Genomic DNA, 18,580 nt, shown 5'->3' with positions numbered 1-18,580 from the left:
AGACGACCAAGTTGAATTACACACACACACACACACACACACACACACACACATGCATATATATATATATATATATATATATATATATATATATATATATATATATATATATATATATATATATATATATATGTATACTGTATTGTGAATGTGTGAAGTTCCTACAGAAAGAAAGAGATTCCTAAATGTCAACAGTTTTCCTTCAAATATGATCTCTTGTGACAAGTAAGGTATTTAGAGACAGGCTACTATGAATGATTTATTTCATAGCAGTTATGAAAAATAATACAATGTAAATGAAGTACCTGGTAATTTCCCAATCTTACACTTTGCTCTTTTTCTTAAATCCAGAAAACTCCATACTCTGAAGTGGGTCTGCTTTCCTTTTCTGAAAAATAGTAAGTTGTTTTACTTAATTTGGAAGGATGGTATGCATGTACACAATATATTCTTACTTTTAATATTCACACCTTCACCATCATCTTTGTAGTGAAAACCAACAATTTAAAAAAAGAAAGGCACTTTGATGCAGAAACTAAATAGGCCATTTCTCCTGGTTCCCTTTTGAGAAATGGTATTATGAATTTGCATTTCTTTCAATTCCTTTAAAAAAAAGTTCCACATTCCTATGGTCCAGTTCTGTCTTTACTATACAATAGATGTATTAGATGAATTGCAATAATCAAAATAAAATTTTCAAGAAAAAGTAAGTAATGTACTGACAAATAAAGTATATCAAGCTAGCAATCCTGTACAAGATAGCACCAACAAAGTAGCACACATTTCTACACATCATTCACACTCTTGGCCTAACCAGGCTACACATTGAACAGCCATCTGCATATAGCCTTAGCACGGCCCAACAGCATACTCTGGTTAACCTTTGTAATGAGGATGAATATTTTGTAATGAGTGTTCTAGAGTGTTCTAAAACTAGAGTGACCTAAACCCTGACTGGGTCTAAATGCCATTAGGTCCCACCAAGTGCATCTACACCCCCCTCCAAAAAATCAATGAGACTTTATAGTTTCAACATTAATATACACTGTCAAAATTTGGATGTACATTGAAGGTAAAGTACTAGAAATGATTTGTTTGAATGGTATCTGAGGTTAGAGAAGAGTATGGTACTATTAGAAATGTTGGAGTGAAATACAAGCAGGAATGAAAATGTGACTCCCTGCAGTGAGCAGATAGAACCATAAAATCTCAGTCCATCCATTATGCAATGTTATCTGGTTTCAGCAATTATTATATCAAAACAATTGTCTTTGTGATATGTTATTTGGTGAAAAATCCAGTGCTTATGTGACATACACTATACAGTGTGGAAAGCCTTTATAACAGAAAGATTACCATATGTTGGAGTACAATACAAAGAGAATGGGAATGAAAGGATTACAGTATACATAAGAAGATAAGAACAGAAGAAAAAAGTTGCAAGAGGCCACCAGGTCTATATGAGGCAGTCCCAGTGTGCTTAAGCTACCTAATTCCATCTATCTTCCCCATCCATGAACTTATCTAATCTTCTTTTAAAGCTCCCTATTGACTCAGCCTTGACTACATGACCACTGAGACTGTTCCACTCATCAACCACTCTGTTTGAAAACCAGTTTCTTCCCATTTCTTTCCTAAACCTGAATTTTCAAGTTTAAACCCATTATTTCTGGTTCTATACCCGCTACTGATCCTAAGAACTACACTCATGTTCCCTTTGTTAAAACCCTTATACCACTTAAATACTTCTATCAGGTCTCCTCTTAACCTACATCTCTCTAAGGAATGCAAATTAAGTTTTTTCAGTCTCTCTTCATAGGGAATATCCCTCATTCCCTGTATCTTTTTAGTCATCCTCCTTTGCACTGACTCCAACAGAGCTATGTCCTTCCTGAAATGTGGGGATCAGAATTGTATCGCATAGTCAAGATGTGGCCTGACCAGCGCCAAGTATAATTTTAGTATTACTTCAGGATTCCTGCTTTTAACACTTCTAAAAATTAAACTTAATACTCTATTCGCCTTATTTCTGGCCTCAATACATTGCTTCCTTGTACCAAGATAGGAGCTAACTATGACTCCTAAATCTTTCTCATACTTGGAACTTCCTAGTCCTACATTATCTATCATGTATCTATTGCTCCGATTATTTTTACCTACGCTCAGCACCCTGCACTTGTTAATAGTGAACTGCATTAAACATCTATCTGTCCATTCTTTCATCCTATCCAAGTCAGCCTGTAAAGCCTTGGCATCCAAATCGGACCTAATTAATCTACCTATCTTTGTGTCGTCTGCAAATTTACTGATATCATTATTAATTCCACTATCCAAGTCGTTGATATATATATTAGAAATAATAATGGCCCTAAAACTGAGCCCTGTGGCACCCCATGAACTACTTCTCCCCACTCGGAATTAGATCCATTAATTACTACCTTTTATCGCCTGTCGTCTAACCGCGCTTTAATCCAGCCTAATATTCTACCTTCTATACTGTGTGCTTTAACCTTTTTTAATCCTTAAAGTACGGGGAGCTGATTTAGTTTCCATCTGTTACAGTGGGGAAAAATCACACCATTCAAAAATGCTAAAAGATTTTTTCCTTATATAAGCATATTTCTCCGTGTTTCTGAGTACAATGATGTAATTTTCAACATGTTATGACCTCTGAGAGCAAAGTTATTGCATATAAAAAATTCTCCCCAAACCTATGGCAGAACCCGCCGCTAAGAAATACGACCCAAGCTCCGATAACACAGCGCACATGCTCTCTCTCTCTTTCTCTCTCTTATATCCACTTCTCTTATTTTAATTTGTTTCCTTCTTCCCTTCCGCTCCCCAACACACACACACACACACACACACACACAAAGAAGGAAAGAAAGATTGGTTTAACGCAAGGTGTGCCAGGGCAAAGGAGATAAGGGATGGAGCATGGAAAAGGTAGAGGAGAAATAGAAATCCAGTAAATAAGGAAAACTTCAAGACAGCGAAAAATGAATATGTTAAAGTGAGGAAGGAAGAGGAGAGGAACTATGGAAAAGGAAGAGGAGAAATAGAAATCCAGTAAATAAGGAAAACTTCAAGACAGCAAGAAATGAATATGTTAAAGTGAGGAAGGAAGAGTAGAGGAACTATAAAAATGACATTGTCGAAAAATGTAAGGAACAACTGAAAATTGTTCTACAGATTCATCAACTGGAAAATGAGGCAAAAAGAAACAATAGAAAGGTTAAAAGGAGAGAATGGGATGGTGGAAGACCCAAAAAGTATGGCAGAACTGTTAAATAGTAAATTTCTGGAGGTCTTTACTAAGAAATCCAAATTTGAAAGGCCACACGGTAATAGAGAGCCCATCTATATGAAAGACATTAAAGTAACCAAGCATGAAATAAGAGTTAATGAAGAAATTGGATGAAGAGAAGGCAATGGGACTGGATGAAGTCTCGGGCAGAATACTGAAAGAATGTAGGGAAGAACTAGCAAGTCCTATATACATCATAAAATGCTCAACAGAAAATGGAACAGTATCAGTAGAATGGAAAAGAGCTGAGGTGGTTCCCATATACGTATATGAGTGGAAAGAAGGAAGAACCTTTAAATTACAGGCCGGTATCACTAACTAGTGTAAAATGTGTGAAAGAGTAATAAAGAAACAATGGATCGAGTTCCTTGAAGATAGCAAATTATTATCAAATAGCCAATTTGGTTTTAGAAAAGATCGGTCATGTGTAACAAATTTACGGAGTTTCTACTCTAAAATAGTTGATAGAGTACAAGAGAGAGAGGGATGGGTTGATTGTATTATTTGGATTTAAAAAAAAGGCATTTGATAAAGTGCCACATGCAAGGTTACTGTGGAAGTTAGAGGAGAAGGGTGGCTTAAAAGAAAGCACATTGAGATGGATGGAAAATTATTTCAGGGGGAAAAAAATAAGGACGGTAGTTAAAGATACGAAGTCCAAGTGGAGAGCAGTAGAAAGCGGAGTGCCGCAGGGGTCAGTATTGGCGCCAATACTTCTTCTCATATACATAAACAACATGTGGACAAAAGCCATGTCATGGAAATGGGAAAGAATGAAAGATGAGCAGTGGGAATCTATAAGATGGGAGATGGAGTAGAACTGGAGAAAGTAAAAACAGGAAAAGAATTTGGGAGTGATGATGGAAGAAAATAATGAGCCGGTAAGCCATATTGATAGAATTTTCAGAGACATATAATTTGATAAGGAATATTGGAATAGCATTTCACTACATGGATGAAGAAATTGATAAATACTATAATAAGACCCAGATTGGAATATGCAGGAGTAGTGTGGACCCCCCATAAAAAGAAACACATAAGGAAGCTGGAGAGACTACAAAAAATGGCTACAAGAATGGTTCCAGAATTTGAAGGGATGACATATGAGGAGATACTAAAGGCTATGGATCTACCAACCCTGGAACAGAGAAGAGAGAGACCGGATCTGATACAAGTTTATAAATTGATTAATGGAATGGAGTGGATCAAGTGGATAATGAGAAACTGATCCTGAGAGAAGAATATGAAACTCAAAGCACAAGATCACATGGTAAAAAGTTGAGGAAGGGAAGATGTCTGAGAGATGTTAAAAAATATAGTTTCCCACAAAGATGTGTTGAGACATGGAATGAAGAAGTGGTGTCAGCAATGAGTGTGCATAGTTTTAAAGAAAAATTGGATAAGTGTAGATATGGATACGGGGCCACATGAGCGTATAGCTCAGGCCCTGTAAAACTACAACTAAGTAAACACACACACACACACACACACACACACACACACACACACACACACACACACACACACACACACACACACATTAAAAAATATAGTTTCCCGCAGAGATGTATTGAGACGTGGAACAGTTTAGATGAAGAAGTAGTGTCTGCAACGAGTGTGCACACTTTTAAAGTAAGATTGGATAAGTGTAGATATGGAGACGGGGCCACACGAGCATAAAGCCCAGGCCCTGTAAAACTACAACTAGGTAAATACAACTAGGTAAATACACACACACTTGGCCAACAAGCACAGTCCTGTAGAGGCAACCATGGGTTACACGTGAGGAGATTTATGAACGTCTCTGTGAGGGTTTGTCTCTGTCTCCCAGATCACTATCAGAATCACTACTAGAGTTCACTTTCTTGTCTCAATAAAAAAAATCAGTCTTCATTTTCATCATTGTTCTCATGTCACTACCGAGTAACACTGACATAACATCACTTGGAGTACTGTTTCCTCCCTCCGAGTCACAGGGGTTGCCAAATGTCGCCTCAAAATGGGAAAAGATGACCTAGTGTGTGGGAACATATGTCTCAAGGCTCAAGGAGGCGAGCAAGAAAAGTTTCCAGATCCCTCCACTTACCTCAGGACCAATAGTGAGGGGGAGAGATTCAAACGTTTAGCGCGCAAAAATCATGATTCCCAGAACAATCCCACCTCTCCGCACGTGACGCTACAATCATCCCAAAACGATCACTGTATGTTAAGGGTTAAGAGCCTCTGGTGAGGTCCCTTGTCAAAGACTTTACTGAAATCTAAGTATAGAATGTCATAATTATCACCTTTATTTGCTGCCTCATAAACCCTACAATAAAAGCTCAACAAAACAATTTTGTAAGACACGACTTCCCCTTCACAAATCCATATTGTGTTTTATTTATCAAGCCGTGTTTGTCTGGGTGTTCCCTAATGTTTTTCACTATTATTGATTGATTGATTATTTTTTTTAATGTTATGGGCTATAGCGCCTGTAGGCACACTTGAAAAGTATGTAGGAAGCACCGTTCAGTTTCCACCCATTAGTGGGGCAGGCAATTTTATATGGAAGGATGATAAGATGCAAGTGTGAATAGACTTTTGTGACAACTTCCTTAACCCTTAGTAACCAACTCCACACTCTTATTAACCCCATTCTCCTGGTCAGAGTTTTTTGTACGCTTCAAATTTCATGAATTTACATTCATCCTTTTCATCCTTACATCCCAATTTAGCTGTATATGACTCCTGATTGAGTTCCACTATCATCTGACCCTTGTTATTCACTTTCATGAGTCATATCACACTTGGAATCACTATTGGAAGGAGAAAAGATGCCATAACATAACGCCAATCAAATGCTGCTCTGTGCTTCATCTCATCACCACTCAAGGCCTACATCCTCAATGTTTTTGAAACACAAGGTGTCAATTACTGAATTGTCATCAAGTTATAAAAAACAACTGGAAAGAAATTGTGTTCAGTGTATCGCCAATAAGTGATGATTTACGCAGGTACTTCACCAGTGCTATAAATGACGTTTTACACAAAATACTATGGTAATGTGCTCAAAACTCTTAGAAACAAAAGCTGCCAACTTATCAAAGTGTCAAAAGGTGCTCATGCTAAAAGTGTAGGAGTAAAGTGATTTCTCAAATTATGCAAGGGATACATTCCTGAAGGGATTGTTTAATGGTAAAAATTGCATAAAGTGTATGACTGAACTACATACCAAGTCTGGAGGATTTCATTCAGCTTGTTATGAGATTGGGCCAAGTTTTTGATTTGTTAAACTCTTTGTTATGCATATATATTTATATGTATGTGTATGTATATGTTAGTGCATCATGCAGACATATGTGTAAATAAAGGTGCTGTTAGAAAGAAAGACTTAATCAAGATCAAGATGAAGCAGTTGATATGGCTTGGTTTGGTAACTTCAGTGTATGACCTGTTGTTTACATTATGGAATCAATTGTCCGATTGCCGAAACTGAACGCGTCAGTGCTGCAGTTTGTATTTATTTTATTTTGCAGTCGTGCTTCATAAGCTTTATCAATGTGAATACAATTCACAAGTGGAGTTTTGACTCTTGCTTGAATGAGTAAGCCACTTGGATGTTCTATTAATAAAGGTATAAAGGCACCTGGCATGATGTGTGTGCATTCGTGTGCATATATGTGTGTTGCAATGAGACGAGGGAGCGGCCCGTTTTCTCCACACACTGAGTAGGCTGCAGGAAGGATTATGGTATTGGAAATACTTGTAATACCTAAGTACTGAGTTTACATAATATAAAAGGCTAAATTAAATGGTAATTAAGCTAACATCATAGTGTAATGACAACATACAAATCCAGGTCGCTATCGGTCAAGTATCCAAGCTCACTTGAGGTTGGATGCTGCCTTACAATACAACATTTATCTTGGAAGACGCACTAATATTTTTCAGGGTATTTTTTTTTGGAAAAAATATGCGTCTTGTAAGCCATAAAATACGGTAGTTCCTCTAGCCCTTCAGGAGTTGCATTTCTCAAGAGTGCCATTCCCTCCTCAACGTCAGCTAAGGGTAGAAATGCTAGACTATCGAGCATACCAACAAAGTGTTTACTCTTCATTTCTGTATTTTTGGACAAGACCAAGATCTTGAATTTTCCTCCATGTACTCTGGGTTAGATGATAGAAGCAGCCCTGCGTTCTGACATGGTGACCAAGGGTTACTTGAACAGCATTCATGGCAGATGTCTCGAAGTCCGTGACAATAACAGTTAGATCAAGAGTGAATCCCAATTCCTCACATCTGTCTAATGTTGCTCTGATAACTGCTTCATAACTTCGTTGTTGTTTGTTTGGTAACAAGCTATATACAGCTGAAACTGGCGAATTACCCAATGGCACACCAATAACATACAGTTGCATGAATATATTGGGAGCTACAGAAAAATTACCATCCATGTACCATTTATCAGCCGAAGCTAAGTGTTGTAGAACATTATCAGCTGAAAAAACAAGAATTCTGTTTGAAGACTGCAATTCACTGTCATGTATCAGGAAGGGTTGTGGGTGCTCACCACCTGTTGTTGACCATTCATCAGAAACGTGAAGCTCTCTTTTCACTGATTCTTGATTTCCTAGACGTAGTCTCACAGGTTCAGGAGTTTCTTGAATGGCTGTGGCGAGTAGGCAAGCAATACTCTCCCTTGATTCTTTTGCTTTTTCACGAATATTGCATCGCAACTTCTCTGCTTCAACACTAAAACTGTCATTATCATGACTGTGGGCCACAGTTACTCTCACATCATCCAGAGTCAAGCTTTTTGTTATTGCACCCTTGCATGGTCTGCTTTTTCTTTGCATACACTCCCATTGAATCCATGTCTTTTTTGTATCTCTCTTAGTGTACATGTAGCCTTTGTAGCAAATCTTGTCCCCTCCTCTACTTGTTTTCAGTACTTCCATGTCATGTAAGGGCTGTGTGGCTGTGGCAGAAACTAACCTGAGATTCAGTGTCAGGGTGACGATAACAAGACGCGAAACACCGTTTGAACTGAAACACGACACTTGAAACTACTACACCACAGAACACCTAACACACGAAACATCGTTTGAACTGAAACACAACACTCGAAACTGATGTCCACGGGGGAAAATGTCCAGGGGGAATATTTCCATGGGAGAATATATCCAGGGGGAACATGTCCAGGGGGGCCTATCTCAGGGGGGCAATTGTTCAGGGGGATATCTGGCTGGCACCCGGGGAGTCCATAGTCAAGGGTGGATGCTTAGATGAGTCAGTGGCAGTGATGAGTGTACTGGCTGGCTTTCGTCACCACCAAGGCAAGGTAAACTATCTGATTTACCAAGTGTACATTTCTATGATTGAAGCTTTGTATAGAAAGGATATTGTTGGTCTATGTCTAAAGTATACGAGTCAAATAACAAGGCTGCATTAAAATGAAGGATATGAGTTGTGGGATATCAAACAAACTAGTGGTGCACGGGTAACAATGCACCGCTACTGTTACTAGCAATGAGATCAAAACACCATGCAAAAGGAAAGCGTGTTGGCGTCACACATGGGGAACACTTGGTGACTGTATCATGGAAATAAAGGAGCTGTGCAACTTGATTTTCTTGACATCGTGTTATTATGAATGATCTGTGTAATATGAAAAAATGACAAGATTTCTTATGTGCTATTCCTAAATCACATATTCTCAAACACTGATAAATTGAGAAATCCCTGCATCTGTACACACTGAAATACAGTTGACAATCACAAATCTGGTTATTGATATTGCGTAAATATAAGTTTTGTGTCATGACTCGCAGCACCTTTTTAAATTTCCTGCATCGGCATGCCATAACTTTGTGGAGGCACTCTTTACAAAATCATGTGTTTGATCCTGCTTGCAGCAGCTAATTTATTTGCTAATGTATAGCCCCGTAATGGATTCAGCAAAGAAGTGTAGTGTAAAATGCAAACATTGTACATTGTCAATTGCAGAGAAAGTGGATGTGCTTAAAAAAAAATAATAAATAAAAATTAAAAAAACTTGACAGTGGCACACTGTGTAAAGCATTTGTTTAACATATGATCTTCAACAATCTAAGACATAAATAAAACAAAGAAAACTAAGTTTTTATGACAATGGATAAAAAAAAAGCAAATGCTTGTGAGAGTCAATGATGGAAGAAAAAGAAGTTTGGTACTGGACCAAGTGTTTGTAACCTGATTAAATCTTTGCCTTAGTAAAGATGTTAAAATTTCTGGTGACTTACCAAAGGAAAAATAAAGGAAAAATAAAGACGTCAGGTCCTTGAGGTTGTCGGATTTCTGACTGTCAACTGTATAATGAATCTGGTGTAGAAATATGACACTTCTTTGACCCGACTGTGAAGATACTTAACTAAATATTTTTCACGCTAAATTATATGTATTAATCAAATATACTGTACCCTATATTTTTCTTGAGTTTTTGTTAGTTGCTTCCTTTGGCTCAGTTTGATTCTTGGTGCTTTCTTATTCAACTTTCTCTTGCTCACTTTCTTCTGTACTCTTTTTAAATTATCTGGCACATTATATTCCGGAACATTCTTCAAGTGATTCTGAAAAGTAAAACTCTAAGAGTATGCATGGCAATAATTTGATTCCATAACAGAACTTATTTAAGCCTACAACCATCCAGTATGCCAACTATGTAGATAGTCGTAAGAGTGTCTGATGACAACAAAATAATCTTCACAAGAACTGTATCACATTGTTTGGTAGTCAAGTACATACAATGGGACAATCAATAGTCTTACCATGGGTGTGATGCCACTCTTGGGTTTATCATGCCTCAGCAACTCTAAGTCCTTGGGATTATCTTCAAAGTAGCTCTTCAGTTTACTTGAATTTAACATTTCCTGTTGAAGTTCCTTTTTTCTGGCTTCTCTAATGGCAATAGATGTGCAACGCTTCCATGCATCAAGAGCTCGATACCTAAATGTAAAGGCACAAATTAATCATGTCTTACAACAAAAACATTCATAAAAGGAAAGAGGAATATAATGTGAACAAGTGAATAGAAAACAATGTGCACTAGAAGCAAAACAAAGTTAAGAAAAATTTTGATCCCCTGAAAAAAGCCACAAGAAAATATTGTGTTGAGCAAATATAAATGGACAACAGGAGCAATGGAATGGGAATATACAGAAGATAGAGAAGAAGACTGAGGGTAGCTTAGAATAAATAGGTGGACAGACACAAGATATGAGGAATGTCAGGCAATGACAAATAATAATGTAACCTTTGCATACCTGAAGCCATCAAGTTGTGACATGTCAAATTTAAAGTCCTTAAAAACAGCATCAGAGTCAGGCATCAGTGTCTTGAGCTTGGCCTCAACACTGTTGAAGACCTCCATTTCATGCACAGAGACTAAGGACAATGCCGTTCCTTGGTTGTTGCCTCTGGCTGTGCGTCCAACTCGGTGGATGTAGCTGTCCACATCACGTGGAAAATCAAAGTTGATGATGTTGGACACAAACTGGAAGTCAATACCTCTTGCCACACCAGACTCTTTGTCCCTCTTCCTTTTCCTGTTGAAAATAATCTCAATAAGAAATAAATAATTTTAAAGATATTCTTGCAAAAATTTATGATGACTAATTTAACACAAATATAAATCTCCTAATAGCATAGACTAAGTCCTAGAGTTTGGCATATGTAGCATTTATGAGTGGCAGTTTGTAGTTGAACTATGAAAAGGTTGCATCCATAACTACTCTCCATTCATTTTCATTATGCCCAACCACTTTTTCTTTTTTTTTTGCTCAACAAACAGTTATCAATTCTTTTCATAGTCTATGCATTCCATTAACATCTTTCCTTGGTGAAGTCACATTCATCCATTGCTTCTCTTCCATCTTATCTAATAAATTTGGCCTCTTTCACCATCAATTCTACTTTGTATTTCCTTTAATTTCTCATTTAATATACTTATACATTTGTCTCTTCTACCCCACTGGTATCATATTACATATAATTTTTACTCTGGTTCATATCAATGATGACAGCACTGAGAAAATACTTTTTGTCAGAAGATTGTGGCAAGGCAGGAAAAAGCAGCAACCAGAACTTGCAAGTCTTGGTATCTGATTAGTGGAGGTACTGTACATCATTATATCTAAAAAATCTTTACAATGTTTTATTTTGTTAATGATTCTTTAAAATAATTTCTAACACAAACATAATTCTTCTACACTACTCAGACAGTCAGTTAAAATCATAGTCTGGATGTTAGTAAAAAGTGTTCAATTCTGGTAAGCTTGTGGAATGCATTAGTACATATTTTCATCATAGATTTTTTTCACCAAATTCAAGTTAATAATTTTATCAAATTAAGCATCATATTCAAGGAATCATGACTGTTTTACTTATATTAGCAACTTCTGTTGACATCTTACAAAAAGGTTAATTACTTTTCAGCCATCTTAGGCTTATGGAGTTCAGAAAAATATTTTAGCAACTGTCAAATTATTTGAAAATAAAATTGTTGAACAAACTAGAAATCTATACATACCCTTTCTTTTCTTTGCTCTTGTTAGCTTTAGGATTTTCCAGACTCTTTTCATCTGAGGCAATGATAATGTCATACTTGCTGCTGTTAAACTGCTCCACTATGTGACATCTTGATGCAACAGGCATCTCTGAGTTCAAGACACAGGAACTAATTCCAAACTGTTCCAAATACATCCTTAATCTGTAAAAGAAAAAAAGGAAAACAGAGAGAGAGAGAGAGAGAGAGAGAGAGAGAGAGAGAGAGAGAGAGAGAGAGAGAGAGAGAGAGAGAGAGAGAGAGAGAGAGAGAGAGAGGTATGAAAATTGTGGTGTGACTTGAAGTCTTCCAATAAAACAAAAGGACAGAGAGCTGGAACACTTAAGAGGAGGAGTACAAGGCTGAGGGGAATGAAGTAGGCAATAGTGAGTGAATGGACTTAAGCAGGTGTGGACAAACTATGGCCCACAGGATGCATGTGGCTCTCTAAAGGAATTCATGTGGTCTGACAAATGCTAGTGAATTTTTCTCTTCACGTCCTGCTAAGGCGTGGAAAGTTCTGAGTCAGCAGAATTCAGCGACCCAGTAACTCCCGCCAAGCCTTCTGTTGCCTCATCCATCGACCTTGATACTTATCTCTTCCATTCTTGCCATCTTATTATCAACTATTTCCATCATCTTGTCAGCTTTAGCAGTAGTGTTCTTCAAATCAGACTTAAATTCCTCAACATCATTGATGAATTTCTTCAGAGAATTTGAAAGAGAAAGTTAACAAACAATGCCAAAAACATTGTGAGCATTTTGTAGTCTTCTTGCAGGTGTGAATATGTGTAGGAGCGGCTTTTTTTTTAAAGCCTTTTATTTTGTCTTTTAAATATTAATTACTTTTGGTCAATATACTATGTGGCCCTATAAGATTGTTTTTTAATGTGGCCCTTGCACTGAAAAGTTTGCCCACCCCTGGATTAGAGTTTCACTGTTGTGGCCAGCCAAATATGGGATTAGATTCACTTACTTGTATCCTTTGTCCACATTATTGACAAAAATGATTGTCTTGCCACGGATCATGTTCAGACGAAACAACACATTGATCATGACCACCTTGTCAATGGTCTCAATCTGTTGAAGAAAAAAATTCAGTATCTCTCCTTCAATATCACATCAAATGCAATTTCTACCAAGAGAATTAAGAATTTACTCTTTCCTCCTTTCTAATAGATATTAAAATTATTGGTCTATTCCCTTCACATTATGCACCTCCTCTCTATACATTGTTATTCATCTGAGAGAGAGAGAGAGAGAGAGAGAGAGAGAGAGAGAGAGAGAGAGAGAGAGAGAGAGAGAGAGAGAGAGAGAGAGAGAGAGAGAGAGAGAGAGCATTTCTTTTTTACAATCCCATCTCAATAGTCGGTGTTCTCAGTCTAAGTCAAGTATCATGAGTGTGATTACCTTGATGACATACTGAGTCAGCTGTGCTGTGGTTGGCAATGGAGGCTCTTCCAGTCGCAGGATCACAGGTTTATTCCGTATCAATTTTTTCAGCTTCTTCACATTATCCCACATGGTAGCACTTGTCACAAAAGACTGGTAAATCTGAGGGAGGTGCCTAGAAATAATGAGGGAATATCATCAAAAACACATTTAAATGATCATGTGAGCTGTGTGAACTGTACTAATCCATAAAATAATACTTTTGAAAACTAAGAATTACTTAAACTTAAATTATGCATTTATCTTATCAGTAATCTTGTCATTAGTATGCTACATTCTTATTTTAGATGTTGAACATCTTATAGCAATACTGAAACCTTACCTGAGCACAGCCTCAATATCACTTATATGGTCAAAGGCAAACATGAGATCGGCCTCATCTATGATCAGCAGTTTGAGGGAGTTCTGGACATTGAGATTTTCTGCTGCAATGTGAGCCAGCACTCTTGTTGGTGTTCCAACCACAATGTCAGGTTTATCTGTAAGAATATAGGTCAGTTACATATTTACTGACCGAGTAGAATATGTGAAATTTAACTTTAGTTACACTTAAATTGTCATTAATAAACAATAACTCTGGCATGAACTTTGACACTTGTAAGGAATTAGCCATCAGTTTAATATAATGAGGATTTATTCAAATTTATCATAATGTTTGTGCTGCTTTCCATGTTTGTTTTTCTGTTATATAATTTCTAACTTAAAAGATGGTATTAATTCTTTATATGAAGTTTCATGCATGTATACATTTGGTAAATGTTGCTCAAATACAACAAGATGTAGGGAATCATATCACTGACAATACTGATTATGTCTAATAGTATTTGCCCAATGAAACATTAGTTATGTATATTCTTGCTATTGTATAAACTAATGTCAGTAAGATAATTTCCTAATCATCTGTTTCATTGTTCTATAAGACATCAATCTGAGCCGAGACTGATCACACTTCATGAGTTAAAGGAAACCCTGTAAATTTAATATTCAGAGAAAAGAATGACAACAGCTCCAACACTAAAACCTCACCAATGAGAAGAGGACGCTGTGCTTCAAGAGGGACCTGTGGTGACACGTCTACATAGCGAACTTCACGTCTACAGGAAACTGTCAGTTCACCGATGTTGTTTTTTATTTGCTTACAGAGTTCTTTGCTTGGTGCCAAGATGAGAACTTGTACACTCTGAAAAAGAAATATGCAAGACCATTGACTTTGTTTTGCTTTTCAACCTGCTCCTTTAACATATTTCTCATTAAGTAAAGAAATGATGAATTGAAGAGGAAATTTATGATATGAATTGTATATGATTTGTACATCCTAATTACAAATATGAAAAGTTTCTTCATATACATGCAAAAAATTTTGCAAACCATGACATGGATATTGCCAATAATATTCTTTATTGGTGCATTCATAGATTTAGAAAATATGGTATTTGGCTATTTGCAACTTAACTATTAAATATATCAAATGTACCACCACTACATAGTTTACCTGTTCAGTTGCAGTGCGTTTATTTTCCAGGATTTTCTGTATAGCTGGGATGACAAAAGCTCCAGTCTTTCCTGATCCAGTCCTGGCTCGTGCAAGTAAATCCTTCCCCTCCAACATGTAAGGTACGGCCTTCTCCTGAATTAGGGTAGGTTCCTTCCATCCCAACCGTGCTATAGCCTACAAAATAGGGAAAATTATAAAAAATAAAATTTCCATGGTTTTAAAATAATACTACAGTGATCATCTTTTTAGTACATAGTACACTTTAATAATTAAGTCTGCTCTAGTGGCCTTAAAACTTTCTGATATTTACCTCAGTCTTTATCATAGTTAGGCCAAGATGAATGAAACTTTGTAGTATATGTAGTATAGTAGATTTTAGAGCAGCTACAATCGTCTACTGGGTAGCTGTTTGTAATTCAGTTTCATCAAATACAAGCACAAAACTCCAATCATTTAGAAGGGTTGGTGGCCTTGCCATAAACATAGAGAAACTAAGGGGCACGCATTTAGTATGGCTGTAATAGCACTAAAGTGTGGCAGAAATTCAAGATTTTCAAAGTCCAGGATGCTGTGCACCATTGAAATGATTGTCTTTTGATTATTACAGGGATTTATGGGTAGCAGCATATAAGGATGTCATGGTACAGGTTGAACCTCCTTAATCCAGTATTCTTTCATCCGGCAACACCTGTAATCTGGCAAAATTTTTGTTTGGTGGAATTTTTGAATTGGCTGGAGTAATTTGCCGGACCGCCGCTAGGATGTGGCAGCACTGTGCTGTGTTTTGGAGCCCAGGCATTCTGGGTCAAATTTGGATCAGAACCACGCTGCCGCTCATTGCAAACACCCCACTCTGAAGGTGCATAAACATATTTTTCTGTAATATTTGCCCCTATCCAAGCGACCAGGAATAGTGTGATAGTGTTGTGTGTGAACCAAAGAAAAAGCGCAAACATATGACAATATCAGTGCAACAGAAAGTGGACCTATTGAGGAAGCTAGATAAAGGTGTTTCAGTGCGGACCCTATGCCAACAGTAGAACATTGAGTAAGTATATAGAGGGTGTTTTGGGACCACCTATAGTTTGGAATTTTCCATGGTCTGGCAAGTCTAAGGTCCAGTGGTTGCTGGCTTTGGGAGGTTCAACCTGTATCTATTAAACTGTCTCAGCAATAGCAGTTTCCACTCATGGGGCCAGTCATAGGATGGCTTTCCACAGTCAGTTCAGTTAAAGTACTCTTTTATTTTTGAGACAGGCAGGCATTCTGATAGAGGCTCACTGTCATTTATTGATATGGCTACCCTGTGGATGGAAGTGAAGCGAATGGCACCAATGTGTGGCAGAAGAGTCACTATGTGAGATATTTGGCAACAGCAATATTTAAGATGTGACATACAGACTTAAAGGAGGGGTTCCATATCTTTATTAATAATGCCACAAAGCTGTATGCATCTTCATCACCCTGAGCATCTCTTTACCTCACCACTAAGGCATAACGGTGTAAAATTTGAGGTGTTTTGTTAAATTAGGTGGCAATACCAACGAGAAGGGATCCTGTCACTGGACTGTCAACTGGTGCAATTTTGGGGATACCAGCAGTTGCCAGATCTTAGCCAGATATAAAATGTTGCCAATCAAGCAAAAGGAACTCTACCCCCCTTTCTCTCTTAACTAACCTAGCCTGAACCTAACCTACATAGTTAGTGTAACCTAGTTGAGGTGACATGCACCACTGATACGTCTTCCTCAGAACCCTTTTGACCAACAGTAAGGTTATGTTAGCTAGGTTATTCCTAGGTTAAAGTTAGGGGAGAGGAAAGGGGGGTGGGGGAGAGTTCTTTCACTTGACTGGCAACAGTGTATATCTGGCTAAGATATGCCGACTGCTGGCATTCCACAAATTGTGCCACCTGACGGCCCAGCAATGGGATCCCTCTTCAGTATTGCCAATTAGGTTAGGTTGATGTCTTAGAGGAAAGAAGTCTGTGGCTGACAGTTCTGCAGCTAGGATAGATTCGGTAAGAAGAAATTTGGCATATTAAACATCTGACGACTTTTCAACACCAGTTTTTCAGATTATTCGTTCCCCATCCAAATGCCCCAATTCTCATGACCCCTAGCTTGTTTGGGAAAGGTTGCTATTATAAATAATTGCCGTTTACTGGAAGGTTTGTGCGCAGATGATAGTCAGAACAGTTTAACGTAATGTGGTCATTACTTATGATTAACGAGCAATACCTCTTAGGAATTGGCCTTAGTTATGTGGTCCGTGTCTGGGATTGACATACAAAATATTTTCACGAGGAGACTTTTTTCATGATAATAAAACGCCTCGAGAGAGAGAGAGAGAGAGAGAGAGAGAGAGAGAGAGAGAGAGAGAGAGAGGACATCATCCAAAACATCTGCCCTGGAAGGCCAGGCATGACATCTCCCTACCTCCAATATTCTGTCATCCAGCCCCATCTCATGGAACTGCAAAGTTTTCTCATCGTCACCGTCAGCACTCATCCTTACTGCACAGCACGATAATGTCAGCTGCGTGCCACTTCACCAACGTTGTTTACCTCCACACATCTCACGTGGGAAGGAAATAGACAGTCTTTATCTAATGCAAATACTGAACATCATAGGATTTTGTATTGTCTTTGATATTTTCTTATATATTTACCACAATAAAATAAAATTATTAATAAAAGATATAATATTTTTGGACAATTTAAAAAAAAAAATCGTAAAAAGTTTTAATACCGATATCAAGATTGTACCTACACTCTTGATCAGTATCTCGACAGAATGATGATGAAAATTTCAAGATTGATTGATTGATTGATACATTTATTGTTGAATTAATAAATAATTACAACAAAGGAGGAGGATGGGCCTTGTCACCCCCCCCTGGGCAAAGACTTAAGGTTAAAGTATCACAAAAATAACTGGACAGTTTACACAACATGAATACAAGTATTTCAATAAATAAATACACATATTGCACACCTTATTGCCTAAGACATCCTACAGTCTGGGAGCAAACTGAGGATATTCCCTGAGTATATCCCTGATGGTGGCAGAGTCTAGGAGATGGTCAATGAGGCTGTACAAGTCATGCTGATCTTGTGGCCTAAATTTAGCAATGAGAGGACATTCCATGATATAGTGACGCAGAGTGTGTCCCCTTGGTGTAGCACACAGCACACAGCACACACCAGGAGAAGCACTGACTTCCCAAAAGTATTTGTAGCCTAATCTGAGCCTCATTGCCACCCTGTCATGTGATGCAGTGTGTCTCCCGTAGGTGTAAGCACAGCTCTGGGAGACACGTGCATAGTGAAGACTAGTGCTACTGCCCCTATGGCAACAAAGCTCCAACTGATCACTAATGCTACTTTGTACAAAGTCCTTAATGCTACTCTTAACATAACCCAGAGTGTACTCAGTGCCAGGGTCCACTGTGTCATCTTGTAGGGCACACTGAGCAAGGTGGTCTGCTTTTTCATTTAAAGGGATACCCACATGAGAGGGTATCCAGATGAAATGGACCGTGGCACCAGCACCTTCTAGGGCGTGGATGAGATCAAGACACTTATTAACTAGATCACAGTCCATGGGGGAGGTGGATTGAAGGGCGTACAATGCAGCCTGACTGTCAATAAAGAAATATACATTCTTATGGAGAGGCGCCACAATGTGGAGCGCCTCCAGTACAGCATACAGTTCTGCTCTAGTGGAAGACATGGGTGCAGGAGCCGCCTGGAAACCTCAGTGTC

The 18,580-nt window shown here is 37.9% G+C and overlaps 1 protein-coding gene across 1 annotated transcript; it reads right to left on the bottom strand.

The window, feature by feature from the left end:
- Positions 1–246: 246 nt before the first annotated feature.
- LOC123514536 (probable ATP-dependent RNA helicase DDX56) lies at positions 247–17,405 on the bottom strand. Its single transcript, XM_045272455.1, has 11 exons — positions 17,253–17,405; positions 14,812–14,988; positions 14,346–14,499; positions 13,642–13,798; positions 13,278–13,434; positions 12,844–12,947; positions 11,853–12,032; positions 10,588–10,869; positions 10,093–10,270; positions 9,745–9,894; positions 247–388 (listed from the first exon to the last, which is right to left on the bottom strand). Exons 1-11 carry the CDS (start codon positions 17,322–17,324, stop codon positions 323–325), a joined length of 1,677 nt encoding a protein of 558 aa, XP_045128390.1. The 5' UTR covers positions 17,325–17,405; the 3' UTR covers positions 247–322.
- Between the last annotated feature and the right edge of the window lie 1,175 nt (positions 17,406–18,580).

This window comes from Portunus trituberculatus, chromosome 38, assembly GCF_017591435.1.
Source record: "Portunus trituberculatus isolate SZX2019 chromosome 38, ASM1759143v1, whole genome shotgun sequence".
Classification (NCBI taxonomy): domain Eukaryota; kingdom Metazoa; phylum Arthropoda; class Malacostraca; order Decapoda; family Portunidae; genus Portunus; species Portunus trituberculatus.
The sequence above is the reverse complement of the archived record's forward strand: the minus strand, read 5'-3'. Positions and strand labels throughout refer to the sequence as shown.

What these genes read in the sequence shown, in the direction of transcription:
- LOC123514536 (XM_045272455.1), bottom strand. Translation starts at nt 17,324, where the DNA reads ATGAGTGCTGACGGTGACGATGAGAAAACTTTGCAGTTCCATGAGATG. An exon ending in TGACTCAGTATGTCATCAAG is followed by an intron (nt 12,948 to 13,277) that starts GTAATCACACTC and finishes TTTCTTCAACAG; the next exon opens with ATTGAGACCATTGACAAGGT. An exon ending in AATGTGGACAAAGGATACAA is followed by an intron (nt 12,033 to 12,843) that starts GTAAGTGAATCT and finishes TTTCTTTTACAG; the next exon opens with ATTAAGGATGTATTTGGAAC.